Below are 25676 nucleotides of genomic sequence, written 5' to 3'. Positions count from 1 at the left end.
AAAATCAACAAATAATATATTTCCAGGGCCACTCTTTGATGTTATTTATACTTGCTTTCAGAAAAGATTATTGATTTGATGGTTCTTTATTTTAATCCGGATTTCACATTGGCCAGAAAACTGATCCACTCCGGTGGAGCTCCCAGGAAAATGAACTGTGCCGCCATAGCGAGGAGCCTCTCCAATCATATGAGCCAGTTGGTAGAACTAGGGCTCGCTCCTGCCAATGTACTTTGTCATGTATGTCTGATCATTGGTTGTCAGCATGGGCCGGTCGGCTCCTCCCGAGTAAAATCACATTCAGACACTATAAAGAGTAGTATCTGCTAGTTCACCTGTTATGCACTGTCTGTGCCTGAGGACTCGGGTGTACTGCTGATCTGTATGGGATTATACGTCTGCTGCAGTGATGGTAAAAAAGCAGGAAACACCAGGTCCAAACAATCTGCCAGATGAACTGATATTTTTTGTGAATGGGAAAAAGGTAAAAAAATATAACCCACATTTTTTTGTTTTGCTTTTTACTTTAATTAAGTTGGATTTTTAATAACTTTTTCATTAGTAATTAAAATATTCTCTTTGAACGTAAAGTTAAAAAGAAGGAATCGATTAAAAAAAAAAAAAAAAAAAAAAGCTTTTGATTTCTCTTTTTAGTTTAAATTCAATTGGTATTTTTTTTACTTTATTTTTTTTATGTAAGTTGATAACATGGTACTGCAATAAAACAATCAATATTCATTCCAACAGGGCATAAAATGCGACAGATTTTCTATCTGTACAGTAGCAGCGCTATGCACACACGATGCAAAAAAATATATTTGCAGGGTAAATTGATAAGTTCTGTGAATTTCGGATCCGCAGCTTGTTAGTTTATACTGTGATTACCAGAGTCCATAGTTTACCTTCTGCAATGCGCTGGGTGAATTGACAGCTGTTCTGCACAAATTTTCAAAGCAATATCTGCAGCATTTCAATTATAATCTACGTTTGCACAATGAGTTTTTGGTGAGTTTTTATGCTGCATATTTTTTTTTTTAAATGCCAGTAACCTATTTTACTTAATGCGTGCAGAAAATCTGTCACATCAAACGTTCAACATGGGAACATAGCCTGATAAACATTAACTGCAGGTCTGCAATGAAAATACATGTGTGAAGGTAATAATTATGAAGTGATACTTTTATCAATTGAAAAAATGTAAAAAAACACATTTTTCTAATTTTTTAATATTTAATTGCATTTCGAATTCTGAAACATTATTCTGCATGAAAAAAAGTTATTTTGATTGATATAAACTAAAATGTAATTGCATTTGATGGGAATATGATATTGCATTAAGCAGAGATTTATATTTTGTGATACAAATGGTCATACATTGAGAGATGTGATACTTTTATAAATTGTAAAAATGTAAAAAACACATTTTTCAAATTTTTTTTATATTTAATTGCATTTCGAAATATAATTTTAATATTTTCATATATTTTTTTTTATAATTTTAATATATTCATTCACTTTTATTGCAATTTTAATTAACCTGACATTGCAATAAATTATTTTGACACTGTCACAATTTTGAAACATTATTCTGCATGAAAAAAAGTTCTTTTGATTGTTATGAACTAAAATGTAATTGCATTTGATGGGAATATTATATTGCATTAACCCCTTCCCGACCTTTGACGCCACGTAGGCGTCATGAAAGTCGGTGCCAATCCGACCCATGACGCCTATGTGGCGTCATGGAATGATCGCGTCCCTGCAGATCGGGTGAAAGGGTTAACTCCTATTTCACCCGATCTGCAGGGAGAGGGGGAGTTGTACTTCAGCCCAGGGGGGGTGGCTTTGCCCCCACGTGGCTACGATCGCTCTGATTGGCTGTTGAAAGTGCAACAGCCAATCAGAGCAATTTGCAATATTTCACCTATGAAAATGGTGAAATATTGCAATCCAGCCATGGCCGATGCTGCAATAGCATCTGCCATGGCTGGAAATTATGTTCTGCCCCCCCCACCGCCACCGATCTCCTCCCCAGTCCTCCGTTCTGTCCGGTACCCCCTCCGTCCCCCTGTCCGCTCCCCCATGATCCTGTCCGCTCCCCCCGTCCTCCGATCCCCCCCCTGTGCTCCGATCCACCCCCTCATACTTACCGAGCCTCCCGAAGTCGGTCCGTCTTCTCCCTGGGCGCCGCCATCTTCCAAAATGGCGGGCGCATGCGCAGTGCGCCCGCCGAATCTGCCGGCCGGCAGATTCATTACAAAGTACATTTTGATCGCTGTGGTAGGTTCTATCACAGCGATCAAAATAAAAAAATAATAAATAACCCCCCCCCCCTTTATCACCCCCATAGGTAGAGACAATAATAAAATAAAGAAAATATTTTTTTTTCTTTTTCCACTAGGGTTAGGGTTAGAACTAGGGTTAGAACTAGGGGTAGGGTTAGGGTTAGGGGTAGGGTTAGGGTTATGGCATGTGCACACAGTGCGGATTTGGCCGCGGATCCGCAGCGGATTGGCCGCGGATCCGCAGCGGATTGGCCGCGGATCCGCAGCGGATTGGCCGCTGCAAATTCGTAGCAGTTTTCCATCAGGTTTACAGTACTATGTACACCTATGGAAAACCAAATCCGCTGTGCCCATGGTGCGGAAAATTCCGTGCAGAAATGATGCGTTGTATTTTCCGCAGCATGTCAATTCTTTGTGACGATTCCGCAGCGTTTTACACCTGTTCCTCAATAGGAATCCGCAGGTGAAATCCGCACAAAAAAACACTGGAAATCTGCTGTAAATCCGCAGGTAAAACGCAGTGCCTTTTACCTGTAGATTTTTCAAAAATCGTGCGGAAAAATCTCACACGAATCCGCAACATGGGCACATAGCCTTAGGGTTAGGGTTGGAATTAGAGTTAGGGTTGGAATTAGGGCTAGAGTTGGAAATAGGGTTAAGATTAGGCTTGTGGTTAGGGTTACGGATAGGGTTAGGGGTGTGTTGGGGTTACAGTTGTGGTTAGGGTTGGGATTAGGGTAAGGGTTGGGATTAGGGTTAGGATTAGGGTTAGGGTTGGAATTAGGGTTACGGGTGTGTTGGGGTTAGGGTTGTGGTTAGGGGTGTGTTGGGGTTAGGGTTGTGATTAGGGTTATGGCTACAGTTGGGATTAGGATTAGGGGTGTGTTGGGGTTAGTGCTGAAGTTAGAATTGAGGGGTTTCCACTGTTTAGGCACATCAGGGGTCTCCAAACGCAACATGGCGCCACCATTGATTCCAGCCAATCTTGCGTTCAAAAAGTCAAATGGTGCTCCCTCCCTTCCAAGCCCCGACGTGCGCCCAAACAGTGGTGTACCCCCACATTTGGGGTACCAGCGTACTCAGGACAAACTGGGCAACAACTGTTGGGGTCCAATTTCTCCTGTTACCCTTGCAAAAATAAAAAATTACTTACTAAAACATAATTTTTGAGGAAAGAACAATTATTTTTTATTTTCACGGCTCTGCGTTAACTTCTGTGAAGCACTTGGGGGTTGAAAGTGCTCACCACACATCTAGATAAGTTCCTTCGGGGGTCTAGTTTCCAAAATGGGGTCACTTGTGGGGTGTTTCTACTATTTAGGCACATCAGGGGCTCTGCAAATGCATCGTGATGCCCGCAGACCATTCCATCAAAGTCTGCATTTCAAATGTCACTACTTCCCTTCCGAGCCCTGACGTGCGCCCAAACAGTGGTTTACCCCCACATATGGGGTACTGTTGTGATTTTGCTTTTTGCTCCCTCTAGTGGTCATTAGTGATTTGACTCTGGAGCGTCTGTCTTTTCCTATATCCTCACCTGGGCCGTTAGTTCAGGGGCGTTGCTATATAAGCTCCCTGGACCTTCAGTTCAATGCCTGGCATCGTTGAAATCAGAGCTAATCTGTTGTGCTCTTGTCCTCTGATCCTGGTTCCTGTTTTTCAAGCTAAGTCTGCTTCCTTGCTTTTTGCTTTTGTTTTGTTTGGTATTTTTGTCCAGCTTGTTCCTATCTGTATCCTGACCTTTGCTGGAAGCTCTAGGGGGCTGGTGTTCTCCCCCCGGACCGTTAGACGGTTCGGGGGTTCTTGAATCTCCAGCGTGGATTTTTATAGGGTTTTTGTTGACCAGATAAGTTATCTTGCTATATTCTGCTATTAGTAAGCTGGCCTCTCTTTGCTGAACCTGGTTCATTTCTGTGTTTGTCATTTCCTCTTACCTCACCGTTATTATTTGTGGGGGGCTTGTATCTTGCTTTGGGGTCCCTTTCTCTGGAGGCAAGAGAGGTCTTTGTTTTCTTCTCCTAGGGGTAGTTAGATTCTCCGGCTGGCGCGAGTCATCTAGCGATCACCGTAGGCATGATCCCCGGCTACTTCTAGTGTTGGCGTTAGGAGTAGCTATTTGGTCAACCCAGTTACCACAGCCCTATGAGCTGGATTTTTGTATCTTGCAGACTTACACGTTCCTCTGAGACCCTGTCCACTGGGGTCATATCAGTATGCCAGGCCAGTATTAAATGTTTAATGCATTGCAGAAGTGGGATTATAAGAAAGAAAATTTTGAGTTTTTTTTTCCCTCTCTCATTTTTTTTTTTCTTTTCCCCTTTACCTCAGAGTGGCTTAAGCTTGCTGCAGACATGAATGTCCAGACCTTGATTACAAGTGTGGACCAGCTTGCCGCTCGTGTGCAGGGTATACAAGATTATGTTACCAGAAATCCTAGGTCTGAACCCAAGATTCCGATTCCTGAACTGTTTTCAGGAGACCGATTTAAGTTTAGGAATTTCAGGAATAATTGTAAATTATTTTTGTCCCTGAAACCTTGTTCGTCTGGAGACTCTGCTCAACAAGTAAAAATTGTTATTTCATTCTTACGGGGTGACCCTCAGGATTGGGCTTTTTCGTTGGCGCCAGGAGATCCGGCATTGGCTGATATTGATGCGTTTTTTCTGGCGCTCGGTTTACTTTATGAGGAACCCAATCTTGAGATTCAGGCAGAGAAAGCCTTGCTGGCTATGTCTCAGGGCCAGGACGAGGCTGAGGTGTATTGCCAAAAATGTCGGAAATGGTCCGTGCTGACACATTGGAACGAGTGTGCACTGGCCGCTAATTTTAGAAATGGCCTTTCTGAGGCCATTAAGAATGTTATGGTGGGTTTTCCCATTCCCACAGGTCTGAATGATACCATGTCCCTGGCTATTCAAATTGACCGGTGGTTGCGGGAGCGCAAAACCGCAAATTCCCTCATGTTGTTGTCTGAACAGACACCTGATGTGATGCAATGTGATAGAAAAACCGCAAATTCCCTCATGGTGTTGTCTGAACGGACACCTGATTTGATGCAATGTGATAGAATCCTGACTAGAAATGAGAGGAAAATTCATAGACGCCGGAATGGCTTGTGCTACTACTGTGGTGATTCTACACATGTTATCTCAGCATGCTCTAAACGTATATCTAAGGTTGTTAGTCCTGTCACCGTTGGTAATTTGCATCCTAAGTTTATTCTGTCTGTAACTTTGATTTGCTCACTGTCATCTTATCCTGTCATGGCGTTTGTAGATTCAGGTGCTGCCCTGGGTCTTATGGATCTCTCATTTGCTAAGCGCTGTGGTTTTATTCTTGAACCATTAGAAAATCCTATCCCTCTTACGGGTATTGATGCTACGCCATTGGCAGAAAATAAGCCGCAGTATTGGACACAGGTTACCATGTGCATGACTCCTGAACACCGCGAGGTGATACGTTTTCTCGTTCTACATAAAATGCATGATTTGGTTGTTTTGGGGCTGCCATGGTTACAGACCCATAATCCAGTCCTTGACTGGAAGGCTATGTCAGTGTCTAGTTGGGGCTGTCGTGGTATTCATGAGGATTCCCTGCCTGTGTCTATTGCTTCTTCTACGCCTTCGGAAGTTCCGGAGTACTTGTCTGATTATCAGGATGTCTTTAGCGAGTCCAGGTCCAGTGCACTGCCTCCTCATAGGGAATGTGACTGTGCAATAGATTTGATTCCAGGCAGTAAATTTCCTAAGGGAAGACTGTTTAATCTGTCGATACCTGAACATACCGCTATGCGTTCATATATCAAGGAGTCTCTGGAGAAAGGACACATCCGTCCGTCTTCTTCCCCTCTTGGTGCGGGATTCTTTTTTGTGGCTAAAAAGGACGGATCTTTGAGGCCTTGTATTGACTATCGGCTTTTAAATAAGATCACTGTCAAATTTCAGTATCCTTTGCCGCTGTTGTCTGACTTGTTTGCCCGGATTAAAGGTGCCAAGTGGTTTACCAAGATAGACCTTCGTGGTGCGTACAACCTTGTGCGCATTAAGCAAGGGGATGAATGGAAAACCGCATTCAATACGCCCGAAGGTCATTTTGAGTACTTGGTGATGCCTTTTGGGCTCTCTAATGCCCCTCCAGTTTTTCAGTCCTTTATGCATGACATTTTCCGGAACTATCTGGATAAATTTCTGATCGTTTATCTGGATGATATTCTGGTTTTTTCTGATAATTGGGACTCGCATGTGGAGCAGGTCAGGATGGTCTTTAAAATTTTGCGTGAAAATTCTTTGTTTGTCAAGGGCTCAAAGTGTCTTTTTGGTGTACAGAAGGTTCCCTTTTTGGGGTTCATTTTTTCCCCTTCTGCTGTGGAGATGGACCCAGTCAAGGTCCGAGCTATTCTTGATTGGACTCAGCCCTCGTCAGTTAAGAGTCTTCAGAAGTTCTTGGGTTTCGCTAACTTCTACCGTCGTTTTATCGCTAACTTTTCTAGCATTGTGAAACCTTTGACGGATATGACCAAGAAGGGCTCCGATGTGGTTAATTGGGCTCCTGCTGCCGTGGAGGCTTTCCAGGAGTTGAAACGTCGGTTTACTTCGGCGCCTGTTTTGAGCCAGCCTGATGTCTCGCTTCCCTTTCAAGTTGAGGTGGATGCTTCAGAGATTGGAGCAGGGGCCGTTTTGTCGCAGAGAGGCCCTGGTTGCTCTGTTATGAGACCTTGCGCCTTTTTCTCTAGGAAGTTTTCGCCTGCGGAGCGAAATTATGATGTGGGCAATCGGGAGTTGTTGGCCATGAAATGGGCATTTGAGGAGTGGCGTCATTGGCTCGAGGGTGCTAAGCATCGTGTGGTGGTCTTGACTGATCACAAAAATCTGATGTATCTCGAGTCTGCTAAACGCCTGAATCCTAGACAGGCCCGCTGGTCATTGTTTTTCTCCCGTTTTGACTTTGTTGTCTCGTATTTACCAGGTTCAAAGAATGTGAAGGCCGATGCTCTTTCCAGGAGCTTTGTGCCTGATGCTCCTGGAGTCGCTGAACCTGTTGGTATTCTTAAGGATGGTATTATCTTGTCAGCTATTTCTCCAGATCTGCGACGTGTGTTGCAGAGATTTCAGGCTGATAGGCCTGACTCTTGTCCACCTGACAGACTGTTTGTGCCTGATAAGTGGACCAGCAGAGTCATTTCCGAGGTTCATTCCTCGGTGTTGGCAGGTCACCCAGGAATTTTTGGCACCAGAGATCTGGTGGCCAGATCCTTTTGGTGGCCTTCCTTGTCTAGGGATGTGCGGTCATTTGTACAGTCCTGTGGGACTTGTGCTCGAGCTAAGCCTTGCTGTTCTCGTGCCAGCGGGTTGCTCTTGCCCTTGCCTGTCCCTAAGAGGCCTTGGACACACATCTCCATGGATTTCATTTCTGATCTTCCGGTGTCTCAGGGCATGTCTGTTATCTGGGTGATATGTGATCGCTTCTCCAAGATGGTCCATTTGGTTCCTTTGCCTAAACTGCCTTCCTCTTCCGATCTGGTTCCTGTATTTTTCCAGAACGTGGTTCGTTTGCACGGCATCCCTGAGAACAGGGGCGTAACGACCGCGGTCGCAGCGGTCGCCATTGCGACCGGGCCCCGCAGGTCAGGGGCCCCGGGCCGGCAGGTCAGGGCAGGGCCGGACATCGGGCACTTCTGGCAAATGCCAGAAGAGCCGATGCCAGTAGTGGGCCGCTGCACTGTTCCTCCCGCCGCCGCCGCCGCCGCCGCCGCCGCCGCCGCATTTAACTATACCGGCGTCTATGACACCGGTATAGTTCAATGCAATGATGGAGGAGAGCGTCACCTGACGCTCCCTCTCCCATCATTCCCCGCTCTGCCTCTGACAGTACACTGCGGGTGCGCGATGACGTCATATCATCGCGCACCTGCAGTGTCCTGGGCAGACTGCAGCCACCAGGAGCAGCGCGGGCAAAAGGAAAGGTGAGGAGAGGTTTTTTTTTTCTTTTTCACCGGACTGTGGGGCCATTATCGGGGGGGGGGGAGATGAGATGCGGGCTGTGCTCTATATACCCCTGTGCTGGCTGTGCTCTATATACCCCTGTGCTGGCTGTGCTGCATATACCCCTGTGCGGGCTCTGCTGTATATATCCCTGTGCGGGCTGTGCTGTATATATCCCTGTGCGGGCTGTGCTGTATATATCCCTGTGCTGGCTGTGCTCTATATACCCCTGTGCTGGCTGTGCTCTATATACCCCTGTGCTGGCTGTGCTCTATATACCCCTGTGCTGCATATACCCCTGTGCGGGCTCTGCTGTATATACCCCTGTGTGGGCTCTGCTGTATATATCCCTGTGCGGGCTGTGCTCTATATACCCCTGTGCTGGCTGTGCTGTATATACCCCTGTGCGGGCTCTGCTGTATATACCCCTGTGCGGGCTGTGCTCTATATACCCCTGTGCGGGCTGTGCTCTATATACCCCTGTGCGGGCTCTGCTGTATATACCCCTGTGCGGGCTCTGCTGTATATACCCCTGTGCGGGCTGTGCTGTATATACCCCTGTGCGGGCTCTGCTGTATATACCCCTGTGCGGGCTCTGCTGTATATATCCCTGTGCGGGCTGTGCTGTATATATCCCTGTGCGGGCTCTGCTGTATATACCCCTGTGCGGGCTGTGCTCTATATACCCCTGTGCGGGCTGTGCTCTATATACCCCTGTGCGGGCTGTGCTGTATATACCCCTGTGCGGGCTGTGCTCTATATACCCCTGTGCGGGCTGTGCTCTATATACCCCTGTGCCGGCTGTGCTCTATATACCCCTGTGCCGGCTGTGCTCTATATACCCCTGTGCTGGCTGTGCTCTATATACCCCTGTGCTGGCTGTGCTGCATATACCCCTGTGCGGGCTCTGCTGTATATACCCCTGTGTGGGCTCTGCTGTATATACCCCTGTGCGGGCTGTGCTGTATATACCCCTGTGCGGGCTGTGCTGTATATACCCCTGTGCGGGCTGTGCTGTATATACCCCTGTGCGGGCTGTGCTGTATATACCCCTGTGCGGGCTCTGCTGTATATACCCCTGTGCGGGCTCTGCTGTATATACCCCTGTGCGGGCTCTGCTGTATATACCCCTGTGCGGGCTGTGCTCTATATACCCCTGTGCGGGCTGTGCTCTATATACCCCTGTGCGGGCTGTGCTCTATATACCCCTGTGCGGGCTGTGCTCTATATACGGCTGTGCTCTATATACCCCTGTGCCGGCTGTGCTGTATATACCCCTGTGCTGGCTGTGCTGTATATACCCCTGTGCGGGCTTTGCTGTACATACCACTGTGCGGGCTGTGCTGTATATACCACTGTGCGGGCTGTGCTGGATATACCACTGTGCGGGCTGTGCTGGATATACCACTGTGCGGGCTGTGCTGGATATACCACTGTGCGGGCTGTGCTGGATATACCACTGTGCGGGCTGTGCTGGATATACCACTGTGCGGGCTGTGCTGGATATTCCACTGTGCGGGCTGTGCTGGATATACCACTGTGCGGGCTGTGCTGGATATACCACTGTGCGGGCTGTGCTGGCACCCAACACCATGTTGCAGTGCAGGAGATTCCTGCAACAGTCCGAGGCGTATCTAGGGGAAGGGGGTGGGGGGGCGTCACGGAGGTAGGGGGGGGGGCCCCATTTGGAAGTTCGCACCGGGGCCCATAACTTTGTAGTTACGCCACTGCCTGAGAATATTGTGTCAGACAGAGGATCCCAGTTCGTTTCCAGATTCTGGCGATCCTTTTGTAATAGGATGGGCATTGACTTGTCGTTTTCGTCTGCTTTCCATCCTCAGACTAATGGACAGACGGAGTGAACTAATCAGACTTTGGAGGCTTATTTGAGGTGTTTTGTCTCTGCTGATCAGGACGATTGGGTGACCTTCTTGCCGTTAGCTGAGTTTGCCCTTAATAATCGGGCTAGTTCCGCCACCTTGGTTTCGCCGTTTTTCTGCAACTCTGGTTTCCACCCTCGTTTTTCTTCGGGTCATGTGGAACCTTCTGACTGCCCTGGGGTGGATTCTGTGGTGGATAGGTTGCAGCGGATCTGGAATCTTGTGGTGGACAACTTGAAGTTGTCACAGGAGAGGGCTCAGCGCTTTGCCAACCGCCGCCGCGGTGTGGGTCCCCGACTACGTGTTGGGGATTTGGTGTGGCTTTCTTCCCGCTTTGTTCCTATGAAGGTTTCCTCTCCCAAATTTAAACCTCGTTTTATTGGTCCTTACAAGATATTGGAAATTCTTAATCCTGTATCCTTTCGCCTGGATCTTCCTGTGTCGTTTGCTATCCACAACGTGTTTCATAGGTCCTTGTTGCGGTGGTACGTTGTGCCTGTGGTTCCTTCTGCTGAGCCTCCTGCTCCGGTGTTGGTTGAGGGCGAGTTGGAGTACGTGGTGGAGAAGATCTTGGATTCTCGTCTCTCCAGGCGGAGGCTTCAGTACCTGAAAGTGGAAGGGCTATGGTCAGGAAGATAATTCCTGGGTGGTCGCCTCTGATGTTCATGCGGCCGATTTAGTTCGTGCCTTTCACGCCGCTCATCCTGATCGCCCTGGTGGTCGTGGTGAGGGTTCGGTGACCCCTCACTAAGGGGGGGGGTACTGTTGTGATTTTGCTTTTTGCTCCCTCTAGTGGTCATTAGTGATTTGACTCTGGAGCGTCTGTCTTTAGGGGTGTGTTGGGGTTAGGGTTGTGATTAGGGTTATGGCTACAGTTGGGATTAGGATTAGGGGTGTGTTGGGGTTAGTGCTGAAGTTAGAATTGAGGGGTTTCCACTGTTTAGGCACATCAGGGGTCTCCAAACGCAACATGGCGCCACCATTGATTCCAGCCAATCTTGCGTTCAAAAAGTCAAATGGTGCTCCCTCCCTTCCAAGCCCCGATGTGCGCCCAAACAGTGGTGTACCCCCACATTTGGGGTACCAGCGTACTCAGGACAAACTGGGCAACAACTGTTGGGGTCCAATTTCTCCTGTTACCCTTGCAAAAATAAAAAATTACTTACTAAAACATAATTTTTGAGGAAAGAACAATTATTTTTTATTTTCACGGCTCTGCGTTAACTTCTGTGAAGCACTTGGGGGTTGAAAGTGCTCACCACACATCTAGATAAGTTCCTTCGGGGGTCTAGTTTCCAAAATGGGGTCACTTGTGGGGTGTTTCTACTATTTAGGCACATCAGGGGCTCTGCAAATGCATCGTGATGCCCGCAGACCATTCCATCAAAGTCTGCATTTCAAATGTCACTACTTCCCTTCCGAGCCCTGACGTGCGCCCAAACAGTGGTTTACCCCCACATATGGGGTACTGTTGTGATTTTGCTTTTTGCTCCCTCTAGTGGTCATTAGTGATTTGACTCTGGAGCGTCTGTCTTTTCCTATATCCTCACCTGGGCCGTTAGTTCAGGGGCGTTGCTATATAAGCTCCCTGGACCTTCAGTTCAATGCCTGGCATCGTTGAAATCAGAGCTAATCTGTTGTGCTCTTGTCCTCTGATCCTGGTTCCTGTTTTTCAAGCTAAGTCTGCTTCCTTGCTTTTTGCTTTTGTTTTGTTTGGTATTTTTGTCCAGCTTGTTCCTATCTGTATCCTGACCTTTGCTGGAAGCTCTAGGGGGCTGGTGTTCTCCCCCCGGACCGTTAGACGGTTCGGGGGTTCTTGAATCTCCAGCGTGGATTTTTATAGGGTTTTTGTTGACCAGATAAGTTATCTTGCTATATTCTGCTATTAGTAAGCTGGCCTCTCTTTGCTGAACCTGGTTCATTTCTGTGTTTGTCATTTCCTCTTACCTCACCGTTATTATTTGTGGGGGGCTTGTATCTTGCTTTGGGGTCCCTTTCTCTGGAGGCAAGAGAGGTCTTTGTTTTCTTCTCCTAGGGGTAGTTAGATTCTCCGGCTGGCGCGAGTCATCTAGCGATCACCGTAGGCATGATCCCCGGCTACTTCTAGTGTTGGCGTTAGGAGTAGCTATTTGGTCAACCCAGTTACCACAGCCCTATGAGCTGGATTTTTGTATCTTGCAGACTTACACGTTCCTCTGAGACCCTGTCCACTGGGGTCATATCAGGGTACCAGCACACTCACAACAAACTGGGCAACAAATATTGGGGCCCAATTTCTCCTGTTACCCTTGTGAAAATAAAAAATTGCTTGCTAAAACATCTTTTTTGAGGAAAGAAAAATTTTTTTTTATTTTCACGGCCCTGCGTTGTAAACTTCTGTGAAGCTCTTGGGGGTTGAACGTGCTCAGCACACATCTAGATAAGTTCCTTGGGGGGTCTAGTTTCCAAAATGGGGTCACTTGTGGGGGGTTTCTACTGTTTAGGCATATCAGGGGCTCTGCAAACGTAACATGATGCCCGCAGACCATTCCATCAAAGTCTGCATTCCAAAACGTCACTACTTCCCTTCCGAGCCCCGGCATGTGCCCAAACAGTGGTTTACCCCCACATATGGGGTATCAGCGTACTCAGGAGAAACTGGACAACAACTTTTGGGGTCAAATTTCTCCTGTTACCCTTGCAAAAATAAAAAATTCTGGGCTAAAAAAATATTTTTGAGGAAAGGAAACACATTTATTATTTTCACGGCTCTGCGTTATAAACTTCTGTGAAGCACTTGGGGGTTCAAAGTGCTCACCACACATCTAGATAAGTTCCCTTGGGGGTCTAGTTTCCAAAATGGAGTCACTTGTGGGGAGTTCCTACTGTTTAGGCACATCAGGGGCTCTGCAAACGCAACCTGACGCCCGCAGAGCATTCCATCAAAGTCTGCATTTCAAAACGTCACTACTTCCCTTCCAAACCCCGACGTGTGCAAAAACAGTGGTTTACCCCCACATATGGGGTATCAGCGTACTCAGGAGAAACTGGACAACAACTTTTGGGGTCCAATTTCTCCTGTTACCCTTGGGAAAAAAAAAATTGTGGGCTAAAAAATCATTTTTGAGAAAAGAAAAATTATTTTTTATTTTCATGGCTCTGCGTTATAAACTCCTGTGAAGCACTTGGGGGTTCAAAGTGCTCACTATGCTCTAGATAAGTTCCTTGGGGGTTCTAGTTTCCAAAATGGGGTCACTTGTGCGGGAGCTCCAATGTTTAGGCACACAGGGGCTCTCCAAACGCGACATGGTGTCCGCTAATGATTGGAGCTAATTTTCCATTCAAAAAGCCAAATGGCGTGCCTTCCCTTCCGAGCCCTGCGGTGCGCCCAAACAGTGGTTTACCCCCACATATGGGGTATCATCGTACTCAGAACAAACTGGACAACAACATTTGGGGTCCAATTTCTCCTATTACCCTTGGGAAAATAAAAAATTCTGGGCTAAAAATCATTTTTGAGGAAAGAAAAATTATTTTTTATTTTGACGGCTCTGCGTTATAAACTTCTGTGAAGCACCTGGGGGTTATAAGTGCTCACTATGCATCTAGATAAGTTCCTTGGGGGGTCTAATTTCCAAAATGGGGTCACTTGTAGGGGAGCTCCAATGTTTAGGCACACAGGGGCTCTCCAAACGCGACATGGTGTCCGCTAACGATTGGAGCTAATTTTCCATTCAAAAAGTCAAATGGCACGCCTCCCCTTCCGAGCCTTGCCGTGCACCCAAACAGTGGTTTACCCCCACATATGAGGTATCGGCGTACTCAGGAGAAATTGCCCAACAAATTTTAGGATCCATTTTATCCTGCTGCCCATGTAAAAATGAAAAAACTGAGGCTAAAATAATTTTTTTGTGAAAAAAAAGTACTGTTTAATTTTTACGGATCAATTTGTGAAGCACCTGGGGGATTAAAGTGCTCAGTATGCTTCTAGATAAGTTCCTTGGGGGGTCTAGTTTCCAAAATGGGGTCACTTGTGGGGGAGCTCCAATGTTTAGGCACACGGGGGCTCTCCAAACGCGACATGGTGTCCGCTAAAGATTGGAGCCAATTTTTCATTGAAAAAGTCAAATGGCGCTCCTTCCCTTCCGAGCCCTGCCGTGCGCCCAAACAGTTGTTTACCCCCACATATGAGGTATCATCGTACTCAGGACAAATTGGACAACAACGTTCGTGGTCCAGTTTCTCCTTTTACCCTTGGGAAAATAAAAAAATTTCGCTAAAATTCATTTTTGTGACTAAAAAGTTAAATGTTCATTTTTTACTTCCATGTTGCTTCTGCTGCTGTGAAACACCTGAAGGGTTAATAAACTTCTTGAATGTGGTTTTGAGCACCTTGAGGGTTGCAGTTTTTAGAATGGTGTCACTTTTGGGTATTTTCATCCATATAGAACCCTCAAACTGACTTCAAATGTGATGTGGTCCCTAAAAAAAATGGTTTTGTAAAAATGAGAAATCACTGGTCAAATTTTAACCCTTATAACTTCCTAGCAAAAAAAAAATTTGTTTCCAAAATTGTGCTGATGTAAAGTAGACATGTGGGAAATGTTATTTATTAACTATTTTGTATCGCATAACTCTCTGGTTTAACAGAATAAAAATTCAAAATGTGAAAATTGCGAAATTTTCAAAATTTTTGCCAAATTTCCGTTTTTTTCACAAATAAACTCAGAAATTATCGACCTAAGTTTACCACTAACATGAAGCCCAATATGTCACGAAAAAACAATCTCAGAATCGCTAGGATCCGTTGAAGCGTTCCTGAGTTATTACCTCATAAAGGGACACTGGTCAGAATTGCAAAAAACGGCAAGGTCATTAAGGCCAAAATAGGCTGGGTCATGAAGGGGTTAAGCAGAGATTTATATGTTGTGATACATATGGTCATACATTGAGAGAAGTCTCTTACTTTTGACTCTGACTCCATTGGATCCCCGAGTAAAAATTGTTCAGAAAAAAAACATATATGCAGTAGCATGTAAAAGTTTGGGCACCCCTTGTGAAAATTACTGTTATTGTGAACAGTTAAGCAAGTTGAAGTTGCGCTCCAGATGTCCAAGAAATCCCAGGTTTCCAGCTTCATAAAAACCCAGCCTCCTCTAACCTTGTGCCAAAAACAGCAGCCATAGGATCTTCTAAGCAGCTGCCGAGCACTCTGAGAATTAAAATGATGTAGGCCACAAAGCAAACGAAGGCTATAAGAAGATGGCAAAGTGTTTTCAAGTTTCCCTTTCCTCAGTTCCAAATATAATTAAGAAATGGCAGTTACCAGGAACAGTGGAGATCAAGATATGGTCTGGAAGACCAAGCAAAATTTCAATGAGGGCTGCTTGTAAGATTGTTAGAGAGGCAAATCAGAAGCCCCGCTTGACTGCCAAAGACCTTCAGAAAGATATAGCAGACTCTGGAGTTGTGGTACATTATTCTAGTGTTCAGAGACACTTGTACAAATATGGCCTTCATGGAAGAGTCATCAGAAGAAAACTTCTCCTGCGTCCTCAACATAAAATTCAGCATCAGAAGTCTGCAGAAGTACATCTAAACAAGCCTGGTGCATTCTGGAAACAAGTGCTGTGGACTGATGAGGCTAAAACAGAAATCTTTGGTAACAATCCTTAAAGGTATGTGTGGAGAAAAATAGGGCACAGAATTTCACAAAAAACAACATCTTGCCAACCATTAAGCATGGGGGTGGATCAATGATGCTTTGTGGTTGTGTTGCAGCCAATGGCACAGGGAACATTTCACGGGTAGAGGGAAGAATGGATTCAATGAAATTTCAACACATTCTTGATGCAAACATAATACCATCTGTAAAAAAGCTGAAGGTGAAAAGAGGAAGAGGATGGCTTCTACAAATGGATAATGATCGTAAACACACAGCAAAATCCACAATAGACGACCTCAAAAGCTGCAAGCTGAAGGTTTTACAATGGCCCTCACAGTCCCCTGATCTGAACATCATTGAAAATCTGTGTCTAGACCTCAAAATAGCAGAGGAAGCAAGACGCCTCAGGAATCTCACAGAACTGGAAGAATTCTCCAAGGAAGAATGGAGGAAAATCCCTCAACAAGAAGTGAAAGACTCTTGTCTGGGTACAAAAAGCGTTTACAAGCTGTGATACCTACTAGGTACTAACCATGCAGAGTTCCCAAGCTTTTGCATTGGCCAATTTTCCTTTTTGTAATTTTTAAAATGTAAAAGATTACACTGTATCAGAAAAAAAAAAAATACTCTTTTTTTGCCTAAAATAGAAAGGAAATGTGTCGTCTTTAACTTTAGCCCATTTATAGATTATTTAATCTTCAACTTGCTGAACTGTTCACAATAAGGGTACATTTCCACTGGCGAGGAAAACGGACGAGTGCAATCCGATAAAAAATCGGATTGCACTCGGACCAATGTTATTCAATAGGTGTCTTTTCATTTGCGATTTTTTTCTCGGCCGAAATCGGACTGAGAAAAAAATCGCAGCTTGCTGCGATTTGCTGCGAGTCTCGGACGAGACTCGCCAATGCCAGTCAATGGGTGCGAGAAAAAAATCGCACAGCACTCGCACCATGCGAGTTCTGTCCGATTTTTACGCACCGGTGTCCTTTGAAAAGCCGGCAATTCAGCGCGGTGTACAGTAAAATCACACTGACAGGTTAGAATAGACTAGATATATACACATAGAATGTGTATATATACATATATATATGTCAGTGAGACACCTATATATGTATATTTATATTTAATGCAGCGCTAGATAGCATAAAAGCCGCTAATTCAATTGCCGGCTTTTTCCTTCTCCTTCACAAACCCGACATGATATGAGACATGATTACATACAGTAAACCATCTCATATCCCCTTTTTTTTTTGCATATTCCACACTACTAATGTTAGTAGTGTGTATGTGCAAAATTTGGCCGCTGTAGCTGCTCAAATAAAGGGTTAAATGGCGGAAAAAATTGGCGTGGGCTCCCGCGCAATTTTCTCCGCCAGAGTGGTAAAGCCAGTGACTGAGGGCAGATATTAATAGCCTAGAGAGGGTCCATGGTTATTGGCCCCCCCCTGGCTACAAACATCTGCCCCCAGCCACCCCAGAAAAGGCACATCTGGAAGATGCGCCTATTCTGGCACTTGGCCACTCTCTTCCCACTCCCTGTAGCGGTGGGATATGGGGTAATGAAGGGTTAATGCCACCTTGCTATTGTAAGGTGACATTAAGCCAGATTACTAATGGAGAGGCGTCAATTATGACACCTATCCATTATTAATCCAATTGTTTGAAAGGGTTAAAACACACACACACACACATGATTTAAAAGTATTTTAATGAAATAAACACAGCGGTTGTTTTAATATTTTATTGCTCTCTCAATCCATTTGCAGACCCTCGCTTGGCAAAACAATAAACACACAATATACATACCTTCTGCTGACCCGTCACGTCCCACGAAGTAATCCATCTGAAGGGGTTAAAATAATTTACAAGCAGGAGCCCTGCAAATGCAGCTGTGTGCTCGTGCTTGTAATTCCCCGGCGAATGAAGGAAATGTAGGTCATTGACCTACATTTCCTTCAGTCGCGGTGATGCGCCCCCTGGTGGATGTCCTCATATGACCTGGAGCGTGGGAAAAAGTTCCCAGGCTGCAGTTCATGAGAACATCCACCAGAGGGCGCCTCACCGCGACTCAATGTAAGTACAGATCCAGCTTTCCTTTCAGCACCCGGGGATTACAGGCACGAGCGAGTGGTTTATCGCAGCTCGTGCCTGTAATATTAGTTAACCCCTTCAGATGGATTACCTCGTGGGACGTGACAGTTCATCAGAGAGGGTATGTATATTGTGTGTTTATTGTTTTGCCAAGCGAGGGTGTTCCTGATGGATTGAGAGAGCAATAAAATACTAAAACAACCTGTTTGTTTCTTTCATTAAAATACTTTTAAATCGTGTGTGTGTGTTTTTTAACCCTTTCATACAATTGGATTAATAATGGATAAGTGTCATAATTGACGCCTCTCCATTATTAATCTGGCTTAATGTCACCTTACAATAGCAAGGTGGCATTAACCCTTCATTACCCCATATCCCACTGCTACAGGGAGTGGGAAGAGAGTGGCCAAGTGCCAGAATTGGCGCATCTTCCAGATGTGCCTTTTCTGGGGTGGCTGGGGGCAGATGTTTTTAGCCACGGGGGGGGGGGGGGGGGGGGCCAATAACCATGGACCCTCTCCTGGCTATTAATATCTGCCCTCAGTCACTGGCTTTACCACTCTGGCGGAGAAAATTGCGCGGGAGCCCACGCCAATTTTTCCCACCATTTAACCCTTTATTTGAGCAGCTACAGCGGCCAAATTTTGCACATACACACTACTAACATTAGTAGTGTGGAATATGCAAAAAAAAAGGGGATATGAGATGGTTTACTGTATGTAAACCATGTCTCATATCATGTCGGGTTTGTGAAGGAGAAATGAAAAGCCGGCAATTGAATTAGCGGCTTTTATGCTATCTAGCGCTGCATTAATTATAAATATACATATATAGGTGTCTCACTGACATATATATATATATATATGTATATACACACATTCTATGTGCATATATCTACTCTATTCTAACCTGTCAGTGTGATTTTACTGTACACGGCGCTGATTTGCCGGCTTTTCAAAGGACACTGGTGCGTAAAAATCGGACAGCAATACGGATGTCATACTGATGTCATACGGATGATGCGATTAAAAATCGCATTGCACTCGCATGACACTCGCATACGTTACATCCGTTTTTTCGGTCCAGATTACGGACCGATTTGTCTCTCGGCAGTGGAAATGTACCCTAACAATAATTTTTACCAGGGTGCCCAAACTTTTACATACCACTGTAAACACATACTGGGCCAGGCATGTGCCACAGGGACTCTCTGTTGAGCCCATTGGGTCAGTGAGATTCTATGTATGCACTTTCTAGATACAAGTGCTGAGCAAACCTCTGTAAACAGATTGCACTGAATGTGAAACTATTTTATGTGGTTGCAATTCTTTATTCCCTGTAAGTTTATAGAAGTTTTTGCAATTTGTTTTAAAGGGGTTGTCCACCTCTGCAAACATTTTTTTTACTTTAATGCGTGTATTTGGGGATGAAACACATTATTATTAATTGGATTTCATCAACAATTTGTACCATTTGTTTTTCTAGCCTCAGTGTTTGATTACTGCAGAATAGTATTTTAGAGTATGTGCATGAGGTTGTTCTGAAGGTTTGATGGGAGAGTTTGTAACTCTGTCTTTTTCTGACCAGTTCAAAGCTAATGTGACCACAAACCACATGAAAGTTAAAAGTGCACAGAAAACTAATCAGAGCACCACATGAAGACCCCCCACAGGCCACCCCAGAGCACGAGCATATCATTAACTCAAAACTGAAAATAAAGATAAATATAGATTATTAAGTTATATTACACCACTAAATGGTGTCAATAACATTTTTTTTTTTAAAGTTATCCAGCAAAAAACAAAAGCCCAACCAAAATGCCAAGAACAATGGTGCAGTTTGTGGCTGTTCCCAAACCCCCAGTAAACAAAACAAAATGTATACAAATTTTGCAATACATTATAATGTTTACCCCATAGACACTGCGTCCCATAAAAAAAATTGCCCAAATATGTCAAAGTAGACATTAAATAAGAAAACAGAATAGACTTTCTAAATATGGAGATGAAAATTGAATGAAATGACTGTGTCCTTAAGGGCTAATATTCTAATTTCTGAATTGTAGAATAGGAAAATGTTGTTACTTTATGTAACGTTTGAGTTTAGAGGGAATCTAGGGACCAATTCTTGGAAATCCCTACATTCAGCACCAGTGATGTATCTCGGTACAATGTAGATAAACAGAGGAACAGTACAAATGTGTCCCGTCCTGCACTGGCTCCAGAAATGAGTAGTTTTAGGTTTATCCAGGTCTTCAGCCTCTAATGTCAATATTACATGTTCCAAATTCACTGAAAGCAAACAGAGACCTTGGCCAGGGAGGGATCGATAGAGAAAGTACACTAGAAAGTTATCACAAATACCATGGGTAGGCGTAGTATTAAGAAATCTCTTCTGTGTTTGGAAAGGGCAGTTGCAGGAAGGGCTCTTATATCTGATGGATAGGGCTCAGGCAAACGGCTGTCGGACCACGGTGCTCTCCCGACCCGAGCGTGACAACTGCATAGAAACACATGGAGCTGTCGCGCTTGGGTCGGCCGGTCAGCCAGTCCGATCTCAGTCCAATTTATATGGTCATCTGACTGCGTCCTTAGACTGTGCAGAACCCTCTTGATCCTCAGGAGTGGCTACAAACAGAAAAGGGTCACCATGTAAGAACAAGGTTTGGACCCCTTGCAGTCCACTAGAGCATCATAATGCACAATATCACCTGTTTTGGAGCAGAAGTGGGCCCCCTTACCTTTGGGGCCCTTGTGCGGCTGCCCGGGTTGCACATATGGCATGTCTGTCTATGTTGAACCATTGAGGATGGGAGGTGGTAGTGTCACTCTGCTAGAATACAAGTAGCTTTTTTGGGGGCCAGTAGATGACTTCAGGTAACAGATGCCACTATGTCTCAAGGAAGCTACAAAAATAAATACATCTATGTTTTGACGAGACAGTTTGCCATTTGACTTCAGAAAGATATTTTGCACTGACAAGTTCTATTTTAATTGTGCACTTAATGAAAGTGTTTGTCCAGTACCTATATACTATGGGTCTTCAGTATCAGTTTGGTGGGACTTGATCCCCCACCGATCGGCTTTTATCTGGTCTTGCTGCAGCCAGATGTACACAGATCAGCACAGCGCCATTCTCTGGGTAGTGGCTGTTCTCAGTACTGCAGCTTAGCCCCTATAGAAGTGAATGTGATCTGAGCTGCAGTGTATACAGTGTCGGGAGCTGCTCTTTTTCTGGCTTTGTACAGTGTGACTGTATGGCTGCAGTGGGAACGGTAAACTCCAATCTGAGGATAGACCATCAATGTATAACACCTCTGAAATTCAGAATTTATTGATTTTACATAGATGTTACTGAAATTTGCAGTTAAAAAGGGTGGAACAAGAACAACATTCTGCGGGCAATGAAACCTGGGCCAAGCGTGTTTACCGATGTCAAGTTTAATACGTGCATCTTCTTGAGGTCGTTATTTAATATGTTACACATTGTACAATTCCTCTTACAAAACATCTTTTAAGTTTGTTTTTTTAAGAATTTCACCTTGAATGCCTTCTGCTCTAGTCACATCCAGAGCTGCATTTAGTGTTCTGCGGTCGTATCTTAGTGATGCACCTTGCTGGTTCAGTATCTGGTGGATTGTGGGAGTTGTAGTGCTTGCGCTATTTTCTATACATGAATCACGGCCGGCTGGACAGAGTTTCTTTTCCATGTGGCAACCTTTGCTTTGCTGGAGGGTTTATCTCAATGTCATGTCCAGTGTCTAATGGACTTGTATATATTTACTTGATCGATTTGAACCATGAGTCTTTTTTTCTGTCAATCAGCAACAACTATGTACTGTACATATAATCCGTGCAAAAGAATTTAACCCTTTTTGAGTTAGTGCAATATTTGTAATATTAATATTGCTTTATTTAATGAATTTATTTGGAATCTCTTAGAAACTTTTCCATTATGTGTTAAAACTGGTGTATTATAGTACAAAAAATGTTATTATGACGGTGATAATTTCTTTTTCTCTTCTTAGGGAATCTGTCAGTATATTGTAGCATGTCAAAAACTGTATAGTGACAAACCATTATACCAGTTAGATTCTGCAAACTGGTCCTATATGTATCACAAATCCATATAACCTGTTATGATCCTTAGTGGCTGAGGATCACAGATAGGACTAGCTAAGTTACTGAACATAGAACAAGCTCTAGGGAGGTGGTAACTGGACTGACCGCAAAACCTGATCCTAACCAAACACACTAAAGGTAGCCGGTGAACGTGCCTAAATTCCTGGACGTCTCGACGCAGCCTGAGAAACTTGCTACCCCTATAGAGAAAGTAAGACCTCACTTGCCTCAGAGAAATGACCCCAAAGATATAGGAAGCCCCCAACAAATAATAACGGTGAGGTAAGGGGAAAATACAAAACGTAGAAATGAAAACAGATTCAGCAAATGAGGCCCACTAATACTAGATAGCAAAAGACAGGCAGGAACTGTGCGGTCAGTAAAAAACCCTATACAAAATATCCATGCTGAGAGTTCAAGAACCCCCACACCAACTAACGGTGTGAGGGGAGAAACTCAGCCCCCTAGAGCTACCAGCAAGCAAGGAAATCACATATTAGCAAGCTGGACAAGAACAAATAAATAACCAAGAAACATATTGAACACTGATGAGCAAAAAATAACCAAACAGAAACTGAGCTTCTCTTGGCGAGACTGATAACGAAGGAATTCAGGACAGATCAAAATAGCACTAAATACATCGACAGCAGGCAACAACTGATAGTCCAGGTGAGCTAAATAGGAAACCAGCTACATAACGAGACAGCTGATCCAGCCTCAGACCTGCAGAATGACACAAAGAGCTACCAGAGGGAGCCCAAAGCCAGCACTCACACAGTACCACTTGTGACCACAAGAGGGAGCCCCAAAACAGAGTTCACAACAGTACCCCCCCCTTGAGGAGGGGTCACCGAACCCTCAACAAAAACCCCAGGGCGATCAGGATGAGCCACATGGAAGGCATGAACCAAATCGGCCGCATGAACATCAGAGGCGACAACCCAGGAATTATCCTCCTGACCATAGCCCTTCCACTTAACCAAATACTGAAGCCTCCGTCTAGAAATACAAGAATCCAAGATCTTCTCCACCACGTACTCCAATTCGCCCTCAACCAGCACCGGGGCAGGGGGCTCAACAGAAGGAACCACAGTAAAAGCACAACCCATTTTGACGTCTATGATTTTGTCAATTCTGGTCAGAATTCGGTCACATTGCATAGACTCAGGTCTGTGTTCAGAAAACACCGCCAGATGGTGTGCAGATTTGCGCTCCCGCAAACGCCGATCAATCTGAATGGCCAAAGCCATTGAGTCATTCAGACTTGCAGGCGTGGGGAACCTGTTATGATCCCAAGTGGCGGAGGATCACAAATAGATCAGCAAGTGATAAAACTAAGGACGAGCTCTAGGGAGATGGTAACTGGACTGATCGCAAATCTGAACCTATCCAAAACAACTAGAGGTAGCCGGTGAACGTGCCTAAAAAATTCATAGACGTCTCGAGCCAGCCTGAGGAACTAGCTACCCCTAAAGAGAAAGAAAGACCTCGCTTGCCTCCAGAGAAATAATCCCCAAAGATATAGAAGCCCCCAACAAATATTAACGGTGAAGTAAGAAGAAGGCACATACATAGGGATGAAATCAGATTCAGCAAAAGAGGCCCACTAGTACTAGAAAGCAGAAAATAGAGCAGGGGTCTATGCGATCAATAAAAAACCCTTACAAAATATCCATCCTGAGATTTCAAGAACCCACACACCAACTAACGGTGTGTGGGGAGAAACTCAGCCCACTAGAGCAACCAGCAAGCGAGGGAATTACATTTTAGCAAGCTGGAACAGAAAAGATGATAAACACTGCTGATCAAAAAATGAGCAAACAAAACTTAGCTTATCCTGGATGGACTGGGAGCAAGGTAGTCAGAAGGAATCTGAGTAGCACTGATTACATCGACAGCCGGCAACAAGTGAAAGTAAAACAGAGCTATATAGGAACCTCCCAGAGGATAATGAACCAGCTGATAGCCAGAGACCAGCAGGATAACAAACAAAGCCACCAGGGGGAGCCCAAAGCAAAAGTCACACCATACCACCAGTGACCACAAGAGGGAGCCCGAAAACAGAGTTCACAACAGTACCCCCCCCTTAAGGAGGGGTCACCGAACCCTCATGAAAACCCCCAGGGCGATCAGGATGAGCCACATGGAAGGCACGAACCAAATCGGCCGCATGAACATCAGAGGCGACAACCTAAGAATTATCCTCCTGACCATAGCCCTTCCACTTGACCAAATACTGGAGCCTCCGCCTAGAAACACGAGAATCCAAGATCTTCTCCACCACGTATTCCAATTCTCCCTCAACCAGCACCGGGGCAGGAGGCTCAACCGGAGGAACCACAGGTACCACATACCTCCGCAACAACGAGCGATGGAACACATTATGAATAGCAAATGATGCCGGGAGGTCCAGACGGAATGACACAGGACCAAGGACTTCCAGAATCTTATAAGGACCGATAAACCGAGGCTTGAACTTAGGAGAGGAGACCTTCATAGGAACGAAGCGAGAAGACAACCACACCAAGTCCCCAACGCGAAGTCGGGGACCCACACAGCGACGGCGGTTGGCAAAGAGCTGAGCCTTCTCTTGTGACAACTTCAAATTGTCCACCACATGATTCCAAATCTGATGCAACCTATCCACCACAACATCCACTCCAGGACAGTCAGAAGTCTCCACCTGACCCGAGGAAAAACGAGGATGAAACCCCGAATTACAAAAAAAAGGAGAAACCAAAGTAGCAGAACTAGCCCGATTATTAAGAGCAAACTCGGCCAACGGTAAAAAAGTAACCCAGTCGTCCTGGTCAGCAGAAACAAAACATCTTAAATAAGTCTCCAAGGTATGATTAGTTCGCTCAGTTTGGCCATTCGTCTGAGGATGGAAGGCCGACGAAAAAGACAATTCAATGCCCAACTTAGCACAAAAGGTCCGCCAAAATCTAGACACAAACTGGGATCCTCTGTCAGAAACAATGTTCTCAGGAATCCCGTGCAAACGAACCACATTTTGAAAAAACAGTGGAACCAACTCGGAGGAGGAAGGCAACTTAGGCAAGGGCACCAAATGGACCATCTTAGAAAAACGATCACACACCACCCAGATGACAGACATTCTCTGAGAGACAGGGAGATCTGAAATAAAATCCATGGAAATGTGCCTCCAAGGCCTCTTCGGGACAGGCAAAGGTAACAGCAAACCACTGGCACGAGAGCAGCAAGGCTTCGCCCGAGCACAAATTCCACAAGACTGCACAAAGGAACGCACATCCCGCGACAAGGAAGGCCACCAAAAAGACCTGGCCACCAAGTCTCTGGTACCAAATATTCCAGGATGGCCCGCCAACACCGAAGAATGAACCTCGGAGATGACTCTGTTGGTCCATCTATCCGGCACAAACAGTCTCTCCGGTGGACAGCGGTCAGGTCTATCCGCCTGAAACTCTTGCAGCACACGTCGCAAATCTGGGGAGATGGCAGACAAAATCACCCCTTCTCTAAGGATACCAGCTGGCTCTGAATCTCCAGGAGAGTCAGGCACAAAACTCCTAGAAAGAGCATCAGCTTTCACATTCTTCGAACCCGGCAGGTACGAGACCATGAAATCAAAACGAGAGAAAAACAACGACCAACGAGCCTTTCTGGGATTCAGCCGCTTGGCCGACTCG

General features: G+C 45.2%; 1 protein-coding gene across 3 annotated transcripts in view; it reads left to right on the top strand.

Moving 5' to 3' along the window:
• Positions 1-340: 340 nt before the first annotated feature.
• XDH (xanthine dehydrogenase) overlaps positions 341-25676 on the top strand; it is a 90413-nt gene continuing 65077 nt past the window's right edge. For 2 of the 3 annotated variants that reach the window (XM_077282138.1, XM_077282139.1), the window contains exon 1: positions 354-484. In XM_077282138.1, the coding sequence (XP_077138253.1) occupies positions 410-484 (75 nt within the window). In that variant the 5' untranslated portion in view covers positions 354-409. Of the gene's footprint in view, positions 485-25676 lie in introns of all 3 variants that reach the window. The other variant, XM_077282137.1, reaches the window with a different exon arrangement.

The sequence above is a fragment of the Ranitomeya variabilis genome, chromosome 2 (assembly GCF_051348905.1).
Source record: "Ranitomeya variabilis isolate aRanVar5 chromosome 2, aRanVar5.hap1, whole genome shotgun sequence".
Lineage (NCBI taxonomy): Eukaryota > Metazoa > Chordata > Amphibia > Anura > Dendrobatidae > Ranitomeya > Ranitomeya variabilis.
The sequence above is the reverse complement of the archived record's forward strand: the minus strand, read 5'-3'. Positions and strand labels throughout refer to the sequence as shown.